The following is a 24,942-nucleotide window of genomic DNA, read 5'->3' on the forward strand; positions in this document are numbered from 1 at the left end:
CATAAATTTTAAAAAATAATTTTCAGCTCACCTAATTCATACAAAACAATGATAAATAAAATTTCCCTGCATAGCATTAATTATAAAGGATATCCATTTTTGAGATTTTTATACAGATATCAAACTTCAATTTTCATAAATAAATAAACCATATAGAAAGGTTTACAGTTAATATTCAAAGCTGATACTAGATAAAAGTTATTCATCATAGGGGGGTTTAGCTAATATATGTTAAAACAAAATAGTTATAAAAGAGTATCTTGTTGGTTATACATAAATAATTGGTCGAGTGGGCTCAGAGACTGTTAACAATATGATGCATTTGAATAGTACAGAGAAGTGTTAATTTAAGTGATGTGTTATATCAAATTCAATTTATTAAAAAATCTAAGCACGTAAATGATCCAATATTTGCAGACTATAATGTTTTATTATCTTAAATTAACAGTTCTTATATTGTGCACTAAGCACCAATTATGTTTGATAAAAGAGTGAGCTTAGATGAGTTTAGTTGTACTGATTTTCTGTACTGGTTTTCAAACTAAGCACTTTTATATGTATTCAATTTATTTCAGTATTGGGAACTACCAAGACTCATGAGCCCCGTGTCAGGATATAATCATACTGGATCTAATAACCAACAACCAATCAATCAAAATAATCTTTTACACAAGAAAAATGTCAACCAAGGTCATTGGTGTGACCTTTAAGAAGAGGTGAAAATTTTGCCTAAGAATCATTTTTTATTTGCAATTTCAACTCTATCCAGGAGCTCAATTTAGTTAATTGAATGTTGTCAGATTTCCACTGCTGGCAATACATTTGATAAAATCTTTAGGGAGGATTTTATTTACCCCTCCCTGCTGAGATTGTTATAACCTTTATTCATTCTATGCTGATAAACAGATCAAAGATTATGGTATAATATGTTTGTAATGTCTTATAAACACTACTAAAATCTTATCATCTTGTTGAAAAACTATGTGCTACAGTTTCAGAGGAGAAATATCTAATGATAAGATCTAATTGTAACTTGGTATCAAACTTATAAACTGATAACCAGGGTATTAATCCATTAGATAGATTACCACCCTAAAACAAGTCCCCTATTAATGAGGGTCTACGAGGTTACAACTTTTATAGTATTTGATAAAATACTAAAACAAATGCATAAGCCTCTGCATGTATGCATCTAGTACTGTGGATTCATTTATTTTCATGGGAACCAATTTTTGTGGATGAAGGCAAGCTTACATAAATGTGGATGGTTTTGCTGGAGTCAGCATACAAGCTTATAGAAAATCATGTCATTTGTTGAACATATAATTTTGTTCTTCACTCATACTGAAAAAATCCACGAAAATTCAATTGGTATTCAACGAAAAAATGAATCCGCAATATTTTTGCATCAGATACTATTCACATGCAATTTGATTAACTTTCGTTGCAAGAATTTTTATACTTCAATTGATGTGCACAATTTATGTGCTACTCGGATATATATTTCTATTGAAGTTTTTGTGCTGTTGATGTGCTTTTGAGTATATTACACTGAAGGTGCAGCCAGCGTAAGGTATATATTCACTTATAAATAATAAATGAAAACCTGCATATATTTTCTAGCTTTTTTATATCTGAAACACATTATCAATATGAAAATTTAATGATCATCAATGAGACAACTATCCATGAAAGATCAAAGAATGTTGAAGAAAGCAGCAATAAATGAGCAAAACCCATACCTCATTGTGAGACAGAAAAGGCCTTGACAAAATGTAATACAAGTCAAAAGAGAAAACCTGATTTTGGATGAACCATTTAACAAAAAACAGATATGATAGGCAACAACCATTAAATTAAATATATAGATTTTTATATTTACACAGAAGTTTGTAATGATATTCATCTCCAATTCATTTCTTTTCATCACCAATAAAGTTATTGTATCTAGATATGTTTTACAATTTACATTTTTTGAAATAACTACTGTTTATAACCACAATTTTAAAATATGTTTAAATGGAGACTCAATCTAACAGGTGAATTTTACCCCAAATTTAATTGACAATTTTCAAAACTTTCAATTCTTTTTAAGCTCATTTTTTGCTTTACATGTGATTAATTATAAGAAATATTTACAGGTGGAAACATTTCTAGCCTGGAAATAATCCCCCTTCCCATGTCATCCCCTTAGAACTAGCCTTTCTATTAAACTGTTAGCTCCCAATCATAATAACTAGATCTAAGATTATATCATATAAATATGTCAGATATAAAAGTTTTTAGTAGAATTCCTGGCTGAAATATACACTGTGGTAGTCAGCTGTTGAAACTGATCATATAACAGATAAATTATATATTTATCTAATAAGATACTATTGTTTAATACACTGAGATAACATATATTTCATCATTTGTAGGGAATGAAAATCATACTGGTATATTAATGCAATATTTTTGATAAAACAAAGAGATGCTTTACATTCCAAATGGGCTTACTTACATCAGAGGCAAATTTAGAGGGGTTTTCAGGGGGCTTAGGACCCACCTTTTGTGAAAACAATTTGCTTGCTTATATAGGGAATCACTAAAGCATGAATGGAGTGGCCCCCTCTTAGGCAGTCAATGGGCTCCCTCTTATGAAAATTTCTGGATCTGCCACTATACTTTAACAAAGCAAATGTATGCACTTTCTTTCTTGTTAAACAGGAAATCTTGAATCTGAATATGTTAATACTAATTACTTGATATTGGATAATATTGCAGAAGGGAATTATAAAAAAATGTCTGTATAAATATTTAAATTTGTCAATTATTTAATCTAAAACAATTATGAATTCCTTGTTTAAAGTGAAGATAATGCTTGATTAAGCTTATCAAATTTTACAATTTGTTTAATAAAAAATTGAGATTTTATAAAAGGGAAATAACTGCAACTATTTAAAATATCATTCATTTTAAATAGAACTGTAGGACAGTATGACAAACTATAACAAAGTCTACAATTTCATACTTTGAAATTTGAAACAAGGTAAAAATAGGATTATTTGTGAACTCAACTGATTATCCCACCAAACCAGACTTTTTGATTGATCTATGGCCGGAACATTTTCTTAGTTATACAACCAGTACTTAACTTTAACTTAATTATAATCTTTTAGAAGATGAAATTTTATAAATGATCAATTTTATACTTTTATATTGAAATTAATGTGAGGTCACACGGTTTAATTTCATTAGATGAATAAGTTTTAGTAAGAAATGAATGGGTCTCCGGTAGATTTCACCTGCACTATCTCTTGTGAGTGTTACCCTCTTTGCCAAATAATATCAAATTTGATTTGAAAGATTTGTCTGCACCCAGTGAGACCTCTGTTGGTGATTAATGTTATTGACAGAATGACAGAAAAAATTAAGATGGGTGGTCATTATAACTTGGAGATGAGGGCCAGCACAGGGGATCAAAATCATACACTTATTTTACTATGAAGCAAAGTTTTGAAAAAGCATAGCTAATTGTACTTTTAGGATCATATCAACTCTTTTTCTTAGTTTGATTGGCTTGTTTAATGCAAAATCTTTCATCTTTTCTTAGTCTCTAAGGGCTTGACCCCTTGAGACAAAGATGACCACAGATTAATTATGAGTTACATGGCACTTTAATACTTAGTAATGAAGCATATAATTATGAATTTGTAATATACAAGGTTGGATTAAAGTTTCCCACCAACTATATCCTTGTTCATATAAAAACCAGGTTGTGTGATAATTCTTTCAGGAGTAATACAGGAAATATCAAACTTATAATTTTGGACAGTTTTTTTACAGCATTTCTAAAAAAACCACCATACTTACCATTTAAAAGGCATGTTATTTAAACACTAAAAATTTAAAACAAGACTTACCTCTTTTCTGCATAAACTGGAAAAGATCATCTAGAAATTCTCGTCTCTTAGGTTCATCACTCAGTTCATAAAGCTACAGAAAAAATAAAGGACATTGATTATAATGTCATCAGTCATGGCTCCAAAAAGTTCTAATAAGTTAGCCCAAGAAATATGTTTCCTATCAAATGATAAATATTAAGAAATTATTTAACAAGTTTGTTAATATAATTGGGCTTACTTCTGATTTTTTTAACATATGTGCCATTTTTTTGTTCCTTTTAATATAATGACTTGATATATATATGCACTTTTTGTGTCATGAGTGAAAACAACCTTAACTTGGTAAAAAATATATGCACCCAATTTCAAATTAAAAATGTACAATAAATGGTAACTTCAATTGAATTGATGCCAGTAGACTATTAAATTCTATATTTGATTTTTGTAGTTTTTGTAGATTGTAAAAAGGAACTTCATAGATTAAGGAATTCATGTATATTTTAGTTTTTTTTTTATGATTAAACTCTTCAAAACTCTTTCAAACCCCAGTTAATTCTTTAAAACACTTCCTCTTCCTTTAGAAATAGTCACTGACATTTAATATGTAATAATTAGTCTTTTAATTTCTTCAAGTGTTATTTATGGCATTTATTATCAAAATTCACACTTTTTTTTACTATAGCTTTTAGCAGATATGCATTTGAAATTACTAATAAAAAAAATGAAAGACTACATTTTACATAAATAAATGTATTTGTATCACTGACCATATTTGGAAGATACAATAATTACAAAAGAAACACAAATCTAAACTCAGTTTTAAACCTAACCTTTATTATTATTCAGCTAAAACGTATATATAATCTATTACTAAATAAAATAAGGGTTTAAGGACAACTACTATGATAAGTGGTTTTTATTCCATTCTGCTAAATCATCCTGAATATGCATGAAATATTTGCCACTGGACATTAACATTGTCAATCAATCAATCGCCAATAGGAAGTTATGAAACGGTCAAAGCTGAGATAGTAGTCTCAGGTCAAAGGTAACATGTACTTTTAGTTCCTTCATGAAAGATTTTGCAATTAAATAGTACGGGGCATATGTTTAACAAGATAAATGAATATTGTGGTGATTTGTTTATCATGACTTCTTGTGGCACGTGCAGTTAATAAGGCTACTCTTTCAGTTTCTTGACTTTCATCATTTTCGCTTTCGCACAATTTTCTAAAGACCGGACCGAGTTCCGTTTTCAACAGACTACTAAAGACGCATTCTATTTTTAAAAGTATCAATTTATCAGCTTATGTAATACAATTTAATATATAAGTAGCAACTGTCAATAAAAATTTATCTTAAGCAAATAGATTTGAATAAATATTACAAGCATTTTTGAATACTTCGGAAATATTTATTTTCTGTTGATTAAAATCAATTTTGATATTAGAGCCACGGGAAACATTAATTGTTGAATCGTTATAGATATAATAAAATGATTCGACTTTTAAAAACTGTCGATTAAATATTATAACTAAATAATTCCCCAAATCATTAAATGATTCTTCTAATATGGAGTTTATATTAAATTAAAATGACATTTTAACAAAAAGTCAATAACTTTACAATAGGTCAAAGAAAAGGAACATTTTATTATCAGTAATACATTATTTTATAACCAAGTGGGAAATTCGACATATGGTTGCAATATTAGTTTCTTCTTAGAATCTTTTGTCCTAAAATTTGGAGCAATTACATGCTAGAAAATATTATCAAATGCATAATTGATAAAACCAAATCCTTCAGATAAAATCCGTCTTGCGTAGATCGATTTTTCATTTAGATTTTTTTTTATTATGAAATCGAACAACAGAAGAAAAGTAATTATCAATCCCCACGTACCCTTTTTGCCAAAGAAGCATATTTCAACGATTTTATTAATAATTAAAGAATTAATTTGCCGTTTTGAAAGCATTTGGAGAAATAAACATTACCCTAGACAATAAATATATTTTATCGTACATGCACGAGTTTTTGTTTTGTCTGACACCTTTTGTTTCTGGTAGTATAGAATCCTATTTATACTGCCCTCTGAGGCGCAACTTTGGAGTACAACAGAACATTTCTTTAAAGAAGACTTATAAAAAATGGATAACTATAAAATTAAAAATTAAATGAAAATTTGAAATCACTGTGCATAACGTAAAAAAAAAGTCACGATAAAATTATAGTGTGAAAGAATTCTTGATTTAAAATCATTGAATTGTGGTTGGAAATTGATAACTTTTTTTTTTATCATCAACACTGCCAATTTAATTTGAAAAAGATGTAAACATTATGATTACGTAAATATAAAATAAGAAATAAAACAATAGATAAAAGCAAAATACGGTTTTGTGAATTATTCGTTTACAACATTAAAGATTTCAAAACTGTTTCTTTCTTCTGTTGATTCAGTGAAGGTATAAGAAAGAAGAAAACTAATAAGTGTCAGCATGAAGACTTCAGCCGTGTCATCTGTCTCAGTTTCATGTATAATTAATAATAGAACCGCAAATCTTCAATTTAGAATGAAAGCTGTTTCTAAAAGCCTTAAAAAATCAACAACAAAAAATCCTTAGAAGTCCATAAACTGTTGTACTTATTTGTCCTGAAAAATTAACACATACCCAAAAAATAAAAAAGATCTTAATTGACACATAAAATGCTGAAATGCATATATAGACTGCTTACTTGTTTAAACTGTTCCTCAAAAGTCCAGTGGTGAGACGGTCCGTCAACATTGGTCGGGCTAATTGATGTAGCACTCATAGGAGAAATGTTGTTTCTGTATCTTTCCAAATAGGCTTGATTCAAAAGGTCCAGTCTAGGATCACTTTCTGATTTAAGCAAGTGGCTGTCACGGAGGGCTCTTAATTCTTCATGGTGTTTATTTATTCTCAAATCTTCTCCTCTGTCTTCGGAGTGCCTCCTCTCGCCATGCAACCTCAAATCTTTAACACGGAGTTCTTCGTGTCGTCGCCGTAATATAGCTTCTTCATGAGCTCTTTTAAGTTCTCTTTCTATTTCAATTCTTTCTTCTCTTTCCTGTTTCTTCATCTTTTCATACAATTCTCTGTCAGCTGGGTCTAACTTTTCCCTGCTAACATCGTCCATATCTTTGTCGGTGCTTCCATTTTCTGAACTTAATTCAGATTCGTTCAGGTCTCCATTTGTCTGCAGGAGGAAAATTAAACAATTTGAATTGATTTCCAAAATTTTATAACATCAAATTTTCATTATTTTAATAAAAAGGGTTAATTTACTGCTGCAGAGACTTTTTTTACCATAAGTAAACCAAGCGAATGAATAGATAAAATTTTCCACATTTTTTTTCAGAATTAAAAATAAATTTAACCGTCAACTATACTTCAAAACAAAATCCGTATGCATAAAAGAACTTGAACAATTATCATTATGAGATCAGCACAATAACAAAATCAAATTTACATTTATTAATTAAAACAAAATGATTCCTTATAGTTTAAATTTTTGTTAAACTATTGTAAGACTTTTAAAATAATAATGATTATTAATACAGTTTTTTGTTAAAAATTCAAATTATGACAATTTGATAAAAAAAAAATAATAATCAAAATAAAACTGAAATAATATTTATTTTTTTAAAAATTAATTGAATATTAAATAATTAAAAAGACTGCTGAAAAATAACTTACCAAAGTTTCTCGCGGACTTATTTCCCCATTAGACATTTTCCGTTTTTAAACAAAGACTGTTAAATGCACAAAAGTTTATATTCTTCTGATATTCTTCAAGCAATTTAAGTGTATAACATATCAAATGAATAAAGATCCTTTCATCCGTACAACATAATTTCATGTTACGACCTCTGACCTTACAGACTCCGCCTATTTTAAAGGCTTGACAGAGATTGCCATTCGTCTGAACTCGGCCGATTCCGTACCCTCATCTAACGCAGAAGGAGAGTAGCGGATTCTATCGAGGATTTAACGGAAATCAACGACCAAAAAGAAAATGGCAGCCTCCTTCAAGAAAACAGCAATCAAAACAATACCACGTGTTGGGGAAATAATAACCACAGACACATTATTTTGGAAAAGTTTAGAGGTTAGCTAATCAGACAAGTGAACTTAAGTATACATAAATAGTGTCATTCTTCAAATAATACAACAAATGACAATTTTCGTTATGGAAACGAAAAGGGGGAGGGATGTAAATTAAAAACAGAAATTTTCTTAAATTGACCTAAACACAGACACATGTATGTGGTCCTCTGTACTTTTACTCTACCTACATCTGTATTCAAAATTATATGGCCAGTTACATAAGCTGTAACTATTTTGATTGAACCAAAGATCTGTGTTATTATGGAATGAAAATATATAAAGGGGGTCTCATTGGAGGGTTTCGATCCCGGATCCTGCTTACTGTTTTTTATGATTCCCGTATCCAGCTTACACTATGTACATATGCAATTCTCATTTTTTTGTCGTTCCTGGGTCCCGCAAGACCTAATTTCCCGTTTTCCCGACACCAAAAATTGACTTTCACATGTCACGCTTACATAAATTTCGGCAATCCCACATCACGCTTAGACCCCAATGAGTGTCTCTCTAAAGTATGATACCAGCAGAAATTATTCAAACGCTAAATATCATGATCTAAAGGCAGTGCTTTAACCGACTGATTCAAAGAACATCTCTAACTCAACCAGTTAGACCTCTAGTGTGCAACACTTTTCTCTTTTTACTTTTTTTGCGCTGTAATTGTTATCAATTTGATTTGGAGCCGCTACTACCAGCACAACCAGCGAGTCTTTTATAAATCAGACACATTTGAATATTTTTTTATTGCATGTACATGTAATAGTCATCTGTAAAAACCTGAACTAATCTGATGACTACATGTATTGTAAATGCCACATAGTGCCAGTCACACACAAACACTTGTATGAGCTGTATTAGTTGTTCACAGTGCCAAATATTGTTTGATTATGACTTTTTTTTTATGTAGAAAAACTTGGCTGTTGGATTCAAACCCTCAATCACAAAATTTAATGTCATTGCTCTGACTGACTGATCTATAAGAAGATCTTCACAAAGACACAAACTTAAGACTATCTGACGAGTAACTATATATCAATATAGATATACAATTTTAAAAAGGAGATGTGATATGAAAGTCAATGAGGCAACGCTCCATGAGAGACTAAAATGAGAGAAATTAAATACTATCGGCATCACTGTACAGCTTTCAACTATGAAAAGGCCCATACAGCCTAGTCTGACAGCTATAAACGGCCCCACAATGACAAATGACTTGAAATGTAAAACAATTTAAACAAGAACACCAAGGGCCTACATGAACATGGAATTCATGTACAAAATAACAACAACAAAAAACCAAATATACACAGCAAAAAACAACAACCATTGAATTGCAGGCTCAGGACAGAATGTTTAATTTTGATAAATTTTATAGTTTAAAGTAGTTTTCCATATATATGTAGGACTCTAAAGTGCGATGGTACTCTAAAGTGCGATGGTCACGCTAAAGTGCGATGGTCTACGCTAAAGTACAATGGTGTATCACGCTAAAGTGCGATGGCTGTTTGTTTGCTTAAGTACGATGGGTTATCACACTAAAGTGCTCTGGACTAAAGAGTAATGTTAAAGGGCTTAAAGTATTAAAAAACACAGATTTAAAAAATAGTCTTCTTGCAAAAGCTAGTACAAGGTTTTATGACATATATTTGATAGGCTTTATAATTACCGGTAGTCTTAAGTGATCATTGTAATGTTTTTAGTTAAGAAGAACGACCACGTTATCATTGCTCAAATGGTAATTTAGGTGTGACAAAAATCTATATATCCTGTATATGTTTTTTTAAAAATTTAATTAGGTTGGTATCACATATTTGGATAATTGGTGTAGCTTGCCGTTCACCCAGTCTATCACTAATGTGGACATCTCCTCTTGAAGTCGTCATTGTAAATTACAAATACAAAATTCGTTCTAATTTTTTAGCAAACAAATTTTGATTTACGCATGGAAACTTGACACACCTTTATTTTACTGACTTCACTTTTCATTAAAATCGACAATATTTGAACGGGACCAGCAAAGTAAACTGCAACATAAACAATGATTTCAATGTATCCGTTAGCCATAATAGAAACAGGATAAAGGATACTTATGTGCATACTTTTGTATCTATATACAATGGAGTAAGATGGTCAACTGCAGGACAAAAAAAATCCACATTTGCTTCAGCCGACAAAACACGGTTATCATGTTTAAATTGAGTAAGTCATGGACATTTGCTTTAAAGTTGTTTATCTACATTTATTTTTCCGCATGTTCATTTTTTGTTTGTATAAAAGACTGTTCACGTTATAATCCATAATACCTTTATTACGTCTATACTTTCGCAGACCATCACACTTTAGCGTGTGTAGGCATCATACTTTAGCGTAGACCATTGCACTTATTCGTGACCATCGTACTTTAGCGTCCCTATTGCACTTTAGAGTCCTAAATATATACCCTTAAAAGGGCTATGTACACAGAGTTCTCAAAGTCTTTCTGTCCCTGGCAATCTTGTAGTAAAGCTGCTGGTCCACACTATAATTTTTATGGCAAAATACCCAAATTGGTGTTGATCCTGTGCTAATATTTGGTGATCAAAATCTTTGGACCACCAAATTTAAAGAACTCAGAATTTATGTAAAAACAGCTGTTTGAATACTTCCAAAAACTGTGAGTGTATTTATTTTTGTTGTGACAGCGACAAAGGGGAGTAATCCAGGACTGGGGAAGGCTATGGCATTAACTTTGTTTAAAGCTTTTTATTTCTGAAGGTAGAAGATCTGGGTACCTTATACCATGAATACAGATGCTTTTAATCAGAAGGTTTTGTCTGTCATTGTCCCTGACCTCATTTTCATAATTCAGAAAAAGGTTACATAGTTTCTTTGTCAATTGAATTTCTCATATATAACTGCATTAGTAAAACTTTATAGGATTGTTATATTTGGTACAAGAGATCCTTGCAACCAATTACATGTCTGTTAAACAGGGTACTTGACCGTAACCTTTTATGGACACTTCCAGATAAGTGATTAATATTATAAAAAAGAAGTTGTGGTACGATTGCCAATGAAACAACTCTCCACGAGAAACCAAATGACACAGAAATTTACAGCTATAAATTTGGCATATGGAATGACTTTAATGTTTTCATGTCCATCTGACATTTTGTCTGACCATATTTATTCTTGGTACAACGGTCTTAGTCTTTGCAGTGATATAAATCTACACGTCCATTGTGCAGTTCCAACCATTAGATAAAATATATTTATGATTAAAGAGGCTTGTAAGATATAAATTTTCATCTGGCAGGGTTAATCTGACCATGACCTAATTTTCATGGTTCAATATAAATTTGGGCACAGCTGGGTGGGCATGTTTGTCTGTCAGGGTTTGTCTGACTTTTGTCAGTAAATTTGACTTCATTTTCATCATGTTCATGGTTCATTGTTATTGTTAAAACTTTGTGGTTAAATCACATTAATTTATTTATCTGATATAACCATTCTAAATAATGGTCCAAGGGGAAACCTGAAACACTGTTATGTTGAGAACTCTGACTGAATTTAAAAAAAAGGATCAGTATTAGAGGATCTACAAAAAAGGTTAATATTCATGACTGAATCAGGTCCTTTTAAAGTTTCTTACATTAACATGAATAAGGTTCAGGCCACACTTAAAAATATTTTTATTTGCCCAAACCCTACCCAAAGGTAAAGACAGTAGGTAGGTAGGCATTTTCTTTTTTTTTCAACAAAGAAAAATTTATGTGTCAGATGTTTGTTTTTCCTTTATTATTATGCCCCAATTATGGGCATTATGTTTTCTGGTCTGTGCATCCTTCCTTCTGTTCGTCCTTCTGTCTGTTCTGCTTCAGGTTAAAGTTTTTCGTCGAGGTAGTTTTTGATTAAGTTGAAGTCTAATAATCTTGAAACTTAGTACACATGTTTCTTATGATATGATCTTTCTAATTGTATTACAAAATTAGAGATTTCCCCCATTTTCACTGTCCATTGATGATAGAAAATGATAGTGCTGATGAGGTATCCGTGTACTAGGGACACATTCTTGTTTTAAAACATAAATCTGGCCGTCTGTTTTCTCATTTAAATTTTTACATTTTTCATTTCAGAGTCTTTTATAGCTGGGTTTAACTCATTGTTTAAGGTCACACAGTGATCATAGTTGTTAATTTCTGTGTCTTTTGGTCTCTTTTGCAGAGATGTTTCATTGGCAATCCTACTGCATCTTTCTATTTTTGCATTGGCAGCCATTACAGCTGACTGCATGATATGTATTTATAATTGAATGTACTCAAATTTTTATAGCAGTACTTTTTAGCTATTTTATCTTTCATGTAAGAAATAGATATAACTATTGTCGCTTTGATTTTGCATTTTAAACAATTAAATTTACCCAATAAAAATGATTTTTTTCCCAGGTGCCTGTGACAAAGAAGGAATATGGACCAATTACTCATATAGAATTTAGCCCTGTTGAACCACATAATTTTGCAGTGACCAATTCCACAAGGGTAAGTGATATATATATATATATATATAAAATATACTACTGGATTAATTTTTTTCAATGAAAGGTTTTTGTAGCAATGTTTAGAATTTCATATTTAAACAAGTAAAAACAACAGCATGCTTCCAACCTAGAATATTGACACAAAAACAGAACAAAATAATTGTTAAACTGGCGACACTACTGCTTAATACATTCAAAACTGCTGAAGAGGTAACCTCTTATAAGTAAAATGTTGTCATGTTAGGTCACACTCTTCATGTCCCACTGAGTTATGTTTGTAAAATTGAGAATGGAAATGGGGAATGTTTCAAAGAGACAACCTGATCATAGAACAGACAACAGCAGAAGGTAACCAATAGGTCTTCAATGTAACGAGAAATTCCTGCACCTGGAGGTGTCCTTCAGCTGGCCCCTAAACAAATGTATACTAGTTCAGTTATTATGAACGCCATACTAAACTCCTTAAATTGGGCATTTTTAACCTCAACTCAACCATCAGCTCTCTTGTACGGTCTGTTTCCACTGGTCTCTATGGTGACCTCTATATACATGTGGACAGTTTGTTTATTCACATTCCTCTGTAGTCTATAGTATATATATATATCATAGTTTTTAAAAACGGTTGCAATGAAAATAATATCTGTATAATGAATAATTGTGGTTTTATACCTAAAGAATTATCATGGAGAGAGCTTTTAATAAAGGAACAATAATTCAACAATAAAAATTAAAAGTAGGCTTCATTTTATTGTGAAGATTGTAACACAAATACTTATGTTCTCTCTGCTAAATATTCTGTTTTGATAAATTCCAAATATTTATGGCGGGAGCAATATAATTTTTTTCTTTCTAATTAATGCAAAACCTGTTTTAATCAGTGCCAGAATTGTTGTGCATGTGATATATAGTTGAACAACAGCACTCTGTGTACCCCGACAGAGAAGACATATCATCACATATACAATACATAATAACACAAGTATATTTTGATATGATTCTTGATTAACAGTATTATTTCCAGACATAAAGACAATCAGAAGAAATAGTTGTCATGCATTGAATCTGTGTCTTTAATTAAAATCATCTTCCTTACTTTTATTGTTACATATGCACGTGGCAATGTAGATTTTTTGCATCTATTCATTGCTTATTAAATTACAGTGAAAGAAGTGCATTAATTAATTAGTTGGTTATTAAGGGGAGGTAACTAGTTCATCAAGGTGAATATCTGAGATATGTAGGAAATAAATAGGGCAATGGATACATTCTATAATTATTATAATTAATAGCACCCCTTTAAAATATTTGATTAAAGACATTGCTTCATACTTTCTATTTTTTATGTTGATGTTTACAAAATGTATTACTGTTATGTTTGACATAATTCAGATTTATTTAATTATATTTTAAAATCAATGAATTTTTTTCATTAGTTCTGTAGTTTATATATTTTTTTGGGGAGTTGAGGTATTAGTGTTTTAGCCAAACTTATTTCAACAAACTAGCCTTTGACCAAAAATGTCAAAATACGATGCAACTAAGAGTTCATAAATAATAATTAAACACAAGTCTGCATTGTTATGAATGAAAAATAATATATCTTTGGAAATATTTCAATAAAAATACTTCAACAGAATAAATATGAATGTATGATCCAGAGTGATTTGACATTTATAAGTATTCTGAAAGATATGTATACAGCCCACTATAAAAAGTCTATCTGGGTACATGGCATAGATTCTGAAGCCACTTAACAAATGGTCATTAAAAATCATATTTTCCACAGCCACTTAACACATGGTCATTGAAAATCATATTTACCAGTATAATTAAACCACTTTCTGTCATGTTATAGCCTTATCTATAACAGATCATGTGCAAGTGAAACAAAGTGGAACTTATAACACCCTTGTCCTTTGGTTTCTGGTGGATGGTAAAAGTCTCAATGGCAATCATACTGCTCTATTAGCTCTGACACCTGGCTTTAAAAGACATGTGAGGGGTTGTCATCACTTAGCTTCCAATGACTTGTTCTGTCCGTGTGTCTGTGGTAAAATTTTAGAAAAAAAAATCTCTGAAACTACAGTACAGGGCCTAAAATTAGTTATATCAAAATTTTGCTAAGGTATTTGTAAATGCATTTATTTATTTTTACCAAAGGAATATTTGAGTAATTCTATTATGATTATACCTTTTAACTTGAGTTTATTGGAATATTGTTTTTGCAGGTACAAATATACAGCCCCAAATCATTACAAATTGTAAAAACAATCAGTCGGTTTAGAGAACAAGCACATTGTGGTAGTTTCCGAGACGATGGCCGATTATTGGTTGCTGGTGGTGACGGCGGTGAAGTTAAACTATTTGATGTCGATGGGAAGTCCTTACTTAGAGTGTTTAAAGGGCACAAAGGGTAGGTTATATAATTATCAGCATAGGCAGATCTAGAGGGGCCCAGGCCCCCCCTTACGTTGGAAAAATTTGGTTGATTATATAGGGAATTCCTGAAGCATGACTGGAGCGGGCCCCCTTAAGTCAGTCAGAAGGCCCCCCCTTAGGAAAAGTTCTGGATCCGCCACTGATCAGACTTGACAAAACTCACCATCCCAGAATCTATAGGACTACTATTTTTATTTTACGGACATTTGACTCTGGAGTTCATAATCAAATCTATGCAGTTTTATTAAAAAAAAAAGACATGTTTTATGTTGTCTATATGAAATAAAATCGTCGGAAAACAGTTTATTTCCCCAAAAATTGCACCAATTGTAAGCTGGATTTTTCTTCTATTAGTTGCTCTTACATGACTATGCAACAGACTGTCCTACCACACAGTAGATAACCTATTGCAAAATTTTATACTGTATAATTGCAGATTATTTTCATGGGGTGTAAATTTTAGGCTTATTTTAGCGGACAGAACAAAATCACCAAACTATTCAACCAATTTAAAAGTGTCCATGCAACGGTATTGATGGCAGTTTTGAATTCCTAAAAATAATAACTGCCAAAATAGTTTGTATAACTGATTTAAGGTAAATCTGGAAATTACAACCGCAAAAATAACCCACTTTTATATGGTACTATGAAGTCAAAAGTTGGTTATGTGAAAATAGTCTATTGCAATACATGTTTGTAAACTGAAATTAAAATATTGGTAGCTTGATTTTCAAGTTTTTCTAGTCTTTATTCTTATCCAATAATCCATAACTTGTCAAACTTTACAAATTAAACATACCAACAGAATGCATACATTTTCTATTTATGATTGTAGATCAGTACATGTGAGCAAGTTCCTGTCCGACAGACTCCATTTGTTCTCAGGGTCAGACGATAACACTGTTCGGTTGTGGGACATTCCTACTGAAAATCAACTCATATCATATAAAGACCATCAGGTAATTATAAAGCATGGTGCATATGATATAAATGTAGTTGATATATCATTGTGGTGTTTAAGGTGGTACATAACACTACAGGGAGATAAATCTGTAAGAATCACTTAAACCTTGGTACAAATGTGAGTCCTGAAAGCATGAATTAGACTTAAAAACTTGTGTGATATGAGTTATTCACCTTTTGGATAAATATTGGTGGTTTGTTGTAATGAGGATGTGTGATGAAATTGTTTATTTGGTAATTAAAGGGAATATACACCAGGATGTTTCACATTTGACAAAATCGTTACAAGGAACAAGTAATGCCTTCAAATCATATACTTTACATAGCACTACATGCTAGCATGAGCTATTTTGGAGATAACTGTATTGTATTTTAAGCTCTGACGGCATCAATTGGGGAATTGATGGTCGCAAATTAAGTTGACTGGCGACGCGTAAGCGGAGACAGTAAACGGGTTTTTGCGACCATCAATTCCTCTTGAAACTAAGAAACCAACAGAAAAAACATTAAAAAATGTATTTAAATCTGTCATATGTCATCTGTGCTTGCACATACGTCCCATAGCATCAATTGTCAATTGTTGCCATGTTAATTTTTGACATTATCCAATGAAAATGAACGTAGCAAATGTTGTTCCATTAGAATGCCATATTATGGACATATATTGTCTGTAGCCAACAACCAAACAATGCCAGAAAAAATATAAAGAAGATCCTTATTCTGTGCATGATGGCCAATTGTCATGGTAAACAAGTTTAATGCATTGTTCAGCCTTAAAATTTCTTCTCATCATAATCTATAAGGCCAGTTCTTTTGATATGACTACTTCATGATTCTCTCTGTATATAGCTAAATATAATTTCCATGTCACATAGATTAAAGCAAGGGGAGCCATTCAGGTTTTTTGAAAAGCTTTTTTTCACTGCAAACATCATTTTCACCATTTCATACACGTTTTTAAGCACACTGGAGACTAGTTTTAGAATTAATTACCTTAAACATGTTGTAAAGCAAATTCAAAAGGTCTGCAATGCTATACTATCAAAAGCAGTATTTTAGAGAACTTTTGTGAAGGATAAGTTTATTTCTTCAATAAAATAGTCACATTGTCACATTAAAGACAATTTTTGTTTAGGAGTTATACATTTTTATTCAGAGATACCAGGGTTAGTAAAGTTATTAGAGACATTAATATGGTGACATCATAAAGGGTGGGTGGAAGACAAATTGGTTGTTCATTCAGTTATTTCAAAAGTGAATTATAAAAGGTGTGCCTTGAATTCCTTGAGAGAACTAGCAGTAGAGATTCTTTATACTGAAGGATTAATCTACATCAGTTTTATTGGTGGGATCCGTACAGGATACCAGAGCTGTCATCTTTACTGTGAGGGTAAAGATTGATTCAACCACTAAATGTGGAATTATTTTTCAAGAAAAGAAGACATTTTTGAGATGACAACAGAAAAGTACACTTATTATTGTTTATTTTGTTATTTATTCGGAAGAATTTGACACAATACATTTCTCATGAATTAATGTGGCATATTCATCACTTAAATTTTATTGCAGAGTAGCATATTTCACAATTACAGTGGGAGGGTTAGTTTATAAGTTTTTGTTTTAATAAAACTTTGCATTCCACTAAGTAATATAATTCTAAATTATCCAGATATAAAAATGGTAAATGTATGCACCCCAGGGGACTCAGACTAAAATCTTTCAAATTCATTTTGATATGAAAACAAAACCATAATTCCACTTAGGTCAGTAAGGTTCCTTTATGATTGTTTTATTTTGATATGTTCAGGAAATAATGTTTTATTTTCAAGTGTTTTCACTTTTAGAAGAGATTTTTCTCACAGCTTGATCCCCACTTAGGCTAAGTCAATCTGACAATGTTTTAATAAAACAAAGTTTTGATACACTTTAATAAATGGCAGCTTCCTGCTATCAAATTTTTATATTTTTATTCTGCCCTTGACAGGGAATCTAATAAATCTCAGGGGCCCCCAGAAGGGTGTTGATTTTTTTACCGAAGAGCAGCATATCTGATTCTACATGTATGAATTCATTAGTTTTATTTCAACAGCTGGTTATTGTCTTTTCAATTTGTATGCTAACATTGACAAAGAGAACTGAAAGACATAAGACGTAAGAGATCAAGAAGTTTAATAATTTGAGCAGGAAGAATAAGTTTGAATGTCCAGTGGCAAATATTCCATGCTTGAAGCCCCTTTACTGTAAACCAGATAAATGTATTGGTCTACCCATATAAGCTTGGAAAGAGGAAGTCAGTTTATTTTCTAATTTATATTAATGAGATTTCTGCAAAACATGTATTTGGAGGAATAAGTTTATAGATATCATTTGTAACATTGAAGATATTTATCAGAATATAAAATAACATGTATCATTGTAATGTTTTGAAACATTTTATCAGACATCTTTGGGAGTTGCTTTCAAATGGCATATTCTGAAAGTCTTTAGCATAAATGATTCCTTAAAACAAAGTCTTTACCTCAAAAACCAGTAGACGCAAGTTGTGTTCTCAAGATAGAAAAAGAACTAAACGTTAATTAAATTAATGTGCAAAAGTTGACGAAAAAGAATTCAGATATGACACATTGCAGCCTATATAATGAAAAGATAAAACATGTCTTGGGACGATTTCTTTGTTCTCAAATTCTGATACTTTCAGGAATTCGTAGACATGGAACTTATATTTACTATTGTATCGAAAAAAAAATCCCATTAAATTGTTGATAGAAATTGGTTAGAGAAATAACTTATAGGAGGAAATCTAGCCATAATCATAAACAACCATGTCAAACTATAATTCGACTTTGGTGCTGAAGTGTTCTGCAAAGCTGTGTCAAGATTTATAATTGCATTAAAGGCAACCTCAAACCTTCTCTATTTTATGTGTTAGACAAATGTTTGTTGAGACAACCCAAGAAAAAAAGAAGCTAAGTAGTTTTATCAAAAGCATAATTTACAGTCAACAAACCTTTAAATTGATTACATAAATTTGTCTGTAATTGTATGAAATGTACCTTTAATTACCTCTGATATAAATAGATATTAAATTGTGTGCCACATGTTGAAATAGACATACCTTCAACATTTACTTCAATCAAACAGCATTAAGCTGAATTAAGCCAGAGATTCAGAATTATTAACTAGAAAATTATTATGGCTTCGGCAAATGTCAGATTGGGGCTTGTTTTCTATTAAATAATTACTGCTGAAAAGTTTGAATTCTGTTTAATAATTAATGTTGAAATGTACTTGGTAATAACGAAAAATTGAAATTAATTGTGTAGTCTATTATAGTATATAGTTGTATAGTTATGAGAGAGAGAGAAGAAAGAAGGATGAAGTTGTTAATTGAAATTTGAAAAAGTATGCTATCTTATTTTAGAAATTTAAGACTTAGAAAAAATATGATGAGACAATTGATTTCTTTATAGTTTATATACCATTTGATTGTATAGTTCTAAAAGAGGGAAGAAAGTAGGGGGAAAAATTGAATGAAATTGAATTAAAAAAATATCTTATTTTAGAAATTTGAAATTGGAATTAACCGTAGACAATTGATTTCCTTGGAAAAATAATTTGGAATGTATATATATGTTGCATTCATTGCATCTCTTTTTCCATTTCCCCTGATAGAAGGTAAATAGATGCCTACAGAAATTAACGAGTTTGGATGGCTTTAAGTCGTTTATCACCTAATTCTAATATGTTTATTTCTCTCATCTCACATGTACATCATAAACAACGCAAATAAAAAAACTTGATTGGAAATAAAGAAAAAAGAAAGAAAGCGATGTATCACTTTTATCTTACACCGTATCAGTAAATACTAATTGAAACAAAATATTTAGCTTCTGCAGTGATCAATTTGTTTGTGATATCTAATCCAAAAACTAGTTAGCAAACGTTTATATGACGAGTTACAAATTAGATTTGATGGGGGCCATGCTTTTATATACTGCAATCTCTTGTTATTGAAGGTTTTTATGATTCGGCTGAAATTTTAACAAGATGAAATGAACAAAGCCTGTAATTTAATGAAGTCTAGGAATGTCTTTGGCAAGTTTTATGAAATGAAAGATATTTTTGAGGTATAACGAATTTGCTGCGATTTGATGTAGGTACAGGAATAAGTGCCATTTATTTTGACAGAAAAAAAGAATTAATTATCTTTTATTAGGGCTGCCAAATGACAAATTTTGGTTTATTGAAGTTTTCACTTCCAACTGAAAAACACATTAGCAATAGAATGTATCAGAAAATACATTTACTGAACATATTTATATACATTGTATATATATATATGCTTACAAAAAATCTGGATATTAATTAGAATTTTCAAAATTCAAAAAACAATAGCCCACACATCCTCTGCAAAGAAATTTTCACACTGATTCTAATGATAGCATTTAGTTTCAATAAATTACTTTCTGTTTTTATTCCTTCTGCAAACCAAGTTTTTGATAGTATTTAGATTGAGCCTTTCCTGAAAACTTCAAATCTGTTGTGAGTTTACAGCTAATTTCCTACTGCATGTAAAGCAAAACTTTGGCTGGCTTGCTTGCTTTGCTTGGATAATTGTTTATACAAGCTATTTTAATAGGATTGACATCTTTGAACAATATATATAGGCATAGTTTTACCTGTATATATAATATTTGAATTTAATTGGGTGTTATCTTAATCATTATACAATATAAAAACAAAGCAAGCACGCTAACTTAAGTCTTGCTCTACATGCTTTAGAAAATTAGCTGTAAAATCAAACTTAAGATAATTGCTTTAATTATGATGTGTCAACTCTGTTTTGTTCTTTATTGAATTCCACTCCAACCAATCCAGAATTATGCCTTATGAGCTTTATAGGAAAATTTGTAATATTCAGTGGGTATGTTTGTATTTGTCTGGCTCCACAGTTCTAGCTATGATGAAAAGGGTACATCAAACCCCTGTGCCTTAACCAAATGTTATAAATCTTATATACAATGCTTATTACTTGTACCACAACACACAAATCAAGTTTGAATTTTGGTGGTGTCACTTTTACTGTTCTAGAGTAATGCCCCTTTAACAAATGGAATAATTGCTGAATTTTTCGTTTCCATTTTCTAACTGAAGTTTGCTTGAACCAAATGTTATGCAACTTATATACATTTTAATAATAATGACATGTACCACAAAACTCACATCAATTATGAATTTGGGTATCATCAATTTTACTAGTCTTGAGTCATGTCCCTTTATAATGTTGCATGCAAGCAGGTGCGTCATCTGTGTCTCGTGGACACATTCCCCATTTAATTAAAATTGCTTATATTTTCTGGATACCTGTTGCATGGATTAAGAATTTCATAAATAGTACTTGTGCTAGGGTGTGCAACAATTGTAAAGGTTTATCTTTGAGAGTATACTGCCATCCAGTGAATAAATCTTGAAACACCTGCTATAAAGTAATATATTTGTCACATTTCCCCCATAGTTGCTCTTACTTGACTGAGACTGAGTATCAGAGTGTTCTACTACAGACCAGCTGATAACCTGTTGAAAAATTATAAACATTGTATTCTAGACTCTAAAGTTGGTAATAGTAAAAAAGTCTATAAGGAGAGTTTTATATATTTTTTCTTTCAAAGGGTAGATCATGACATAGGAGTTCTAGAACACAGCTAATGATATTTATTTGGTGAATAGCATACTCCATGGTAATAGTTGTAATATTACTATTCAAATTTAACTTTATTGCACTTGGTGATTATATCATAATTAAGGAAAGGAACTTATAGTACTTGACTCATGTTGGAATCCTGAAAATAAATCATGAAAACTTTTCAATTTGGCAAAACATAAATTAAAAAGAAAAAAATAACATTAAAACGAAAAAAACAAATAAATAAATGGAGAATGTTTTTCTAGAGTTGTGATTAATGTTAATTATATGGATGGGCCGAAGAAAAAAGAAATAAGAAGAAATGTTTTTGGATTTTGATTAATCTAAGCTATGAAAATGACATTGAGTAATGGGCAAGGGAAGAGAAAATATCAGCACCTAAAGATTGAAGGAATTAACCTCCCCAATCTGTTCATTAATCAACAAAGCTAATTTTATGTCTGTCAATAATAAACAAATAATTTGATGATAGTGTGGTCTGATTTTCACATTACTTATATATCTATTGTTATTTTCTTAGGGATAATTACATATCAAGATCTTGCTAGATAGAGTCATTAGGTTAAAGATTAGCTGCTGTATTATTTTTAGGACACTGAATAGTGATTCTTCTACAAATTCACAAAGTTAAATTATAATTTAACATTTCATTAAACAAATGTAATTAGATTATGAATTACTAAAGTTTTCTATAAAGACTTTTTATTATTTTCTCATTTTTTGTAGTTGAATGCTAAGTTTATAAGTTTGTCTATTGTAAAAATGTTGTCATGGGATTGTTATAATTTTCATTAAAATTTATGGTTTCCTTTCCCAAATGTCTGATTTGTAAAAAAAACAACCAAAAAACTTGGAGAAGATTCAAATGTCAGAGTCAAAACCAATTTTGATTAAAGATGCCAAAAAAACTAAAAATATAATAAAAGGACTAACAACAAAAACAATCTTCAAACATGACAAAATAAAGCCCTTTAGATTGGGCCACATCAACCCCACTATAAAAACAGGGTGATGAGGTTCACCTCAAAGATAACAGAATTCAATTTTTGCTCCACTAATATACCCATTTTGATACAAGTGAGAGACAAAAAAACATAATCAGGTGATAAGTCACATTTGGTGAGTACAAATGAAAGGATTTTTGGTGGGATTGATTGTTGCTTGTTTGATATCCAGTTTGATGGCCACCATATAAATCACTTATAGCACTTCTTTGGGCCAGTTAACATATAATTTCTCTATTGTCAGTATTTAGTTGTTTTGTTACTATCTTGCCACATTGCTAGTTTGTTGCCTTCTTTCCATTTTGTCACAATTGTGTGGCAACATTGAGTGTTCCTAGTTATATTTGCAGTTTCACCATTTTAGCCTGTTAACGCCGGATGTTGCCAGTTTGTGACCATCTTTATGTATTGAATGTATCTACATGGTGCTCATAATTTTATCAGATTAAGTCTGTGAAACAATATTACCATATTTTCAGCATATTGCAATATTAATACCATTATATCAGTCTGTTGCCATTTAACTATTATGTACAAAGCTCTATTTTGCCAGATTTCCAGATTGGCAAATACTGTTTCCAAATTTTTAGCATGTTGCCATGTTAGCACCATCATGACCATACCAGATTTTGCCATCTAACTGTATAATCTATATGGTCTCACTGAAAATGCCGAACTATTAGTCTAAGCATCTATTCAGGTGTGGGGTTTTCTATATAAAACAGCAACCCAACAATAGAAAATAGTAAAAGAAATTAAATATATTGAGAAATAATGAGTCAAACTTCAATCTTTTATTTATTGACATTCATCTTGACTATGATTAATAAGTATGCCATCCAAATTCCTCTGATGAAAAATGATGCTTAAAAGAACCTGAGAGCAAAAACCATGAAAATATTTTAGCTGCCTAATAAAAGGTAATTCTGATCTGATGAAAGCTTAATTCATGGCTCAATTAAGAGAGGCCATTATGATATTAGTTAAATTATCCCAGATAAGATTAACATATTTCTGGATATGAAGTTAATTAAATTTTTGTCTGTGTCAGAAAGGGTAGACATATTTAACATTGTTAACACATCAGAGCCATGGTATTTGGCAGGACTTAGTAAATTTTTTAATTCAATTTGGTAATTACGGTTGATGTTTAGATACACTTTCTCATTAAGAGATAAAAAGAAATATCAGATTGATGATTTCAGAGGGAATCTTGTCAAATACTTCATTGTTTGTAAGTATAGGCAATATCAAACGTATATCTCTGGTTTTATGTCATCAAAGTAGTGTTAAGCGCTTATCCTTGTGGTCTTGTACTTTATGAAAGAATCTACACACATTCTCCGCCTTGTTTGGTGTAGACTTCACACAATGAATATTAGAAAAACAGGTTGAAAGAGAGTTAGAGTCAGAAAGTTAGATGCCTTTTTCTTAAAGTTTCAGTTGTTAATATTCAAATATATAAACTGGCAATACCTACATGAGAAAAAACAATATTTAAATATATAAACTTGCAAAACATACATGAGAAAACAATATTCAAATATATAAACTAGCAATACCTACATGAGAAAAAAAATATTCAAATATATAAACTGGCAATACCTACATGAGAAAAACAATATTCAAATATATAAATTGGCAATACCTACTTGAGAAAAACAATATTCAAATATATAAACTGGCAATACCTACTTGAGAAAAACAATATTCAAATATATAAACTGGCAATACCTACACGAGAAAAACAATATTCAAATATATAAACTGACAATACCTACATGAGAAAAACAATATTCAGATATATAAACTGGCAATACCTACATGAGAAAAACAATATTCAGATATATAAACTGGCAATACCTACATGAGAAAAACAATATTCAGATATATAAACTGGCAATACATACACAAGAAAAACAGTAGGTAATTGAAGCTGTATACTGTATATTAAATTTTGCTTTTTTATGCCCCACCTACGATAGTAGAGGGGCATTATGTTTTCTGGTCTGTGCCTCCGTTCGTCTGTTCGTTCGTCAGTTCGTTTGTCCGTTCGTTCGTCCCGCTTCAGGTTAAAGTTTTTGGTCGAGGTAGTTTTTGATGAAGTTGAAGTCCAATCAACTTGTAACTTAGTACACATGTTCCCTATGATATGATCTTTCTAATTTTAATGTCAAATAAAAGTATTGACCCCAATTTCATGGTCCACTGAACAAAGAAAAAGATAGTGTGATGCTCAGGTTAAAGTTTTTGGTCAAGGTAGTTTTTGATGAAGTTGAAGTCCAATCAACTTGAAACTTAG

The 24,942-nt window shown here is 30.9% G+C and overlaps 2 protein-coding genes across 7 annotated transcripts in view; one reads left to right on the forward strand and one right to left on the reverse strand.

The window, feature by feature from the left end:
• The window catches only part of LOC134714529 (protein dead ringer homolog), a 40,643-nt gene extending 32,853 nt beyond the window's left edge, over window positions 1-7,790 (reverse strand). For 5 of the 6 annotated variants that reach the window (XM_063575839.1, XM_063575838.1, XM_063575840.1 and 2 more), the window contains exons 1-3: window positions 7,604-7,790; window positions 6,621-7,103; window positions 3,906-3,978 (exon numbers count right to left, since the gene is read on the reverse strand). In XM_063575839.1, the coding sequence (XP_063431909.1) occupies window positions 3,906-3,978; window positions 6,621-7,103; window positions 7,604-7,639 (592 nt within the window). In that variant the 5' untranslated portion in view covers window positions 7,640-7,790. The remainder of the gene's footprint in view (window positions 1-3,905; window positions 3,979-6,620; window positions 7,104-7,603) is intronic. The other variant, XM_063575835.1, reaches the window with a different exon arrangement.
• Window positions 7,791-7,796: 6 nt separating this feature from the next.
• LOC134714528 (U3 small nucleolar RNA-associated protein 15 homolog) overlaps window positions 7,797-24,942 on the forward strand; it is a 49,560-nt gene continuing 32,414 nt past the window's right edge. Inside the window, exons 1-4 of the mRNA XM_063575834.1 lie at window positions 7,797-8,015; window positions 12,439-12,531; window positions 14,759-14,943; window positions 15,805-15,928. Of these exons, the coding sequence (XP_063431904.1) occupies window positions 7,923-8,015; window positions 12,439-12,531; window positions 14,759-14,943; window positions 15,805-15,928 (495 nt within the window). The 5' untranslated portion in view covers window positions 7,797-7,922. The remainder of the gene's footprint in view (window positions 8,016-12,438; window positions 12,532-14,758; window positions 14,944-15,804; window positions 15,929-24,942) is intronic.

The sequence above is a fragment of the Mytilus trossulus genome, chromosome 4 (assembly GCF_036588685.1).
Source record: "Mytilus trossulus isolate FHL-02 chromosome 4, PNRI_Mtr1.1.1.hap1, whole genome shotgun sequence".
NCBI classification, from domain to species: domain Eukaryota; kingdom Metazoa; phylum Mollusca; class Bivalvia; order Mytilida; family Mytilidae; genus Mytilus; species Mytilus trossulus.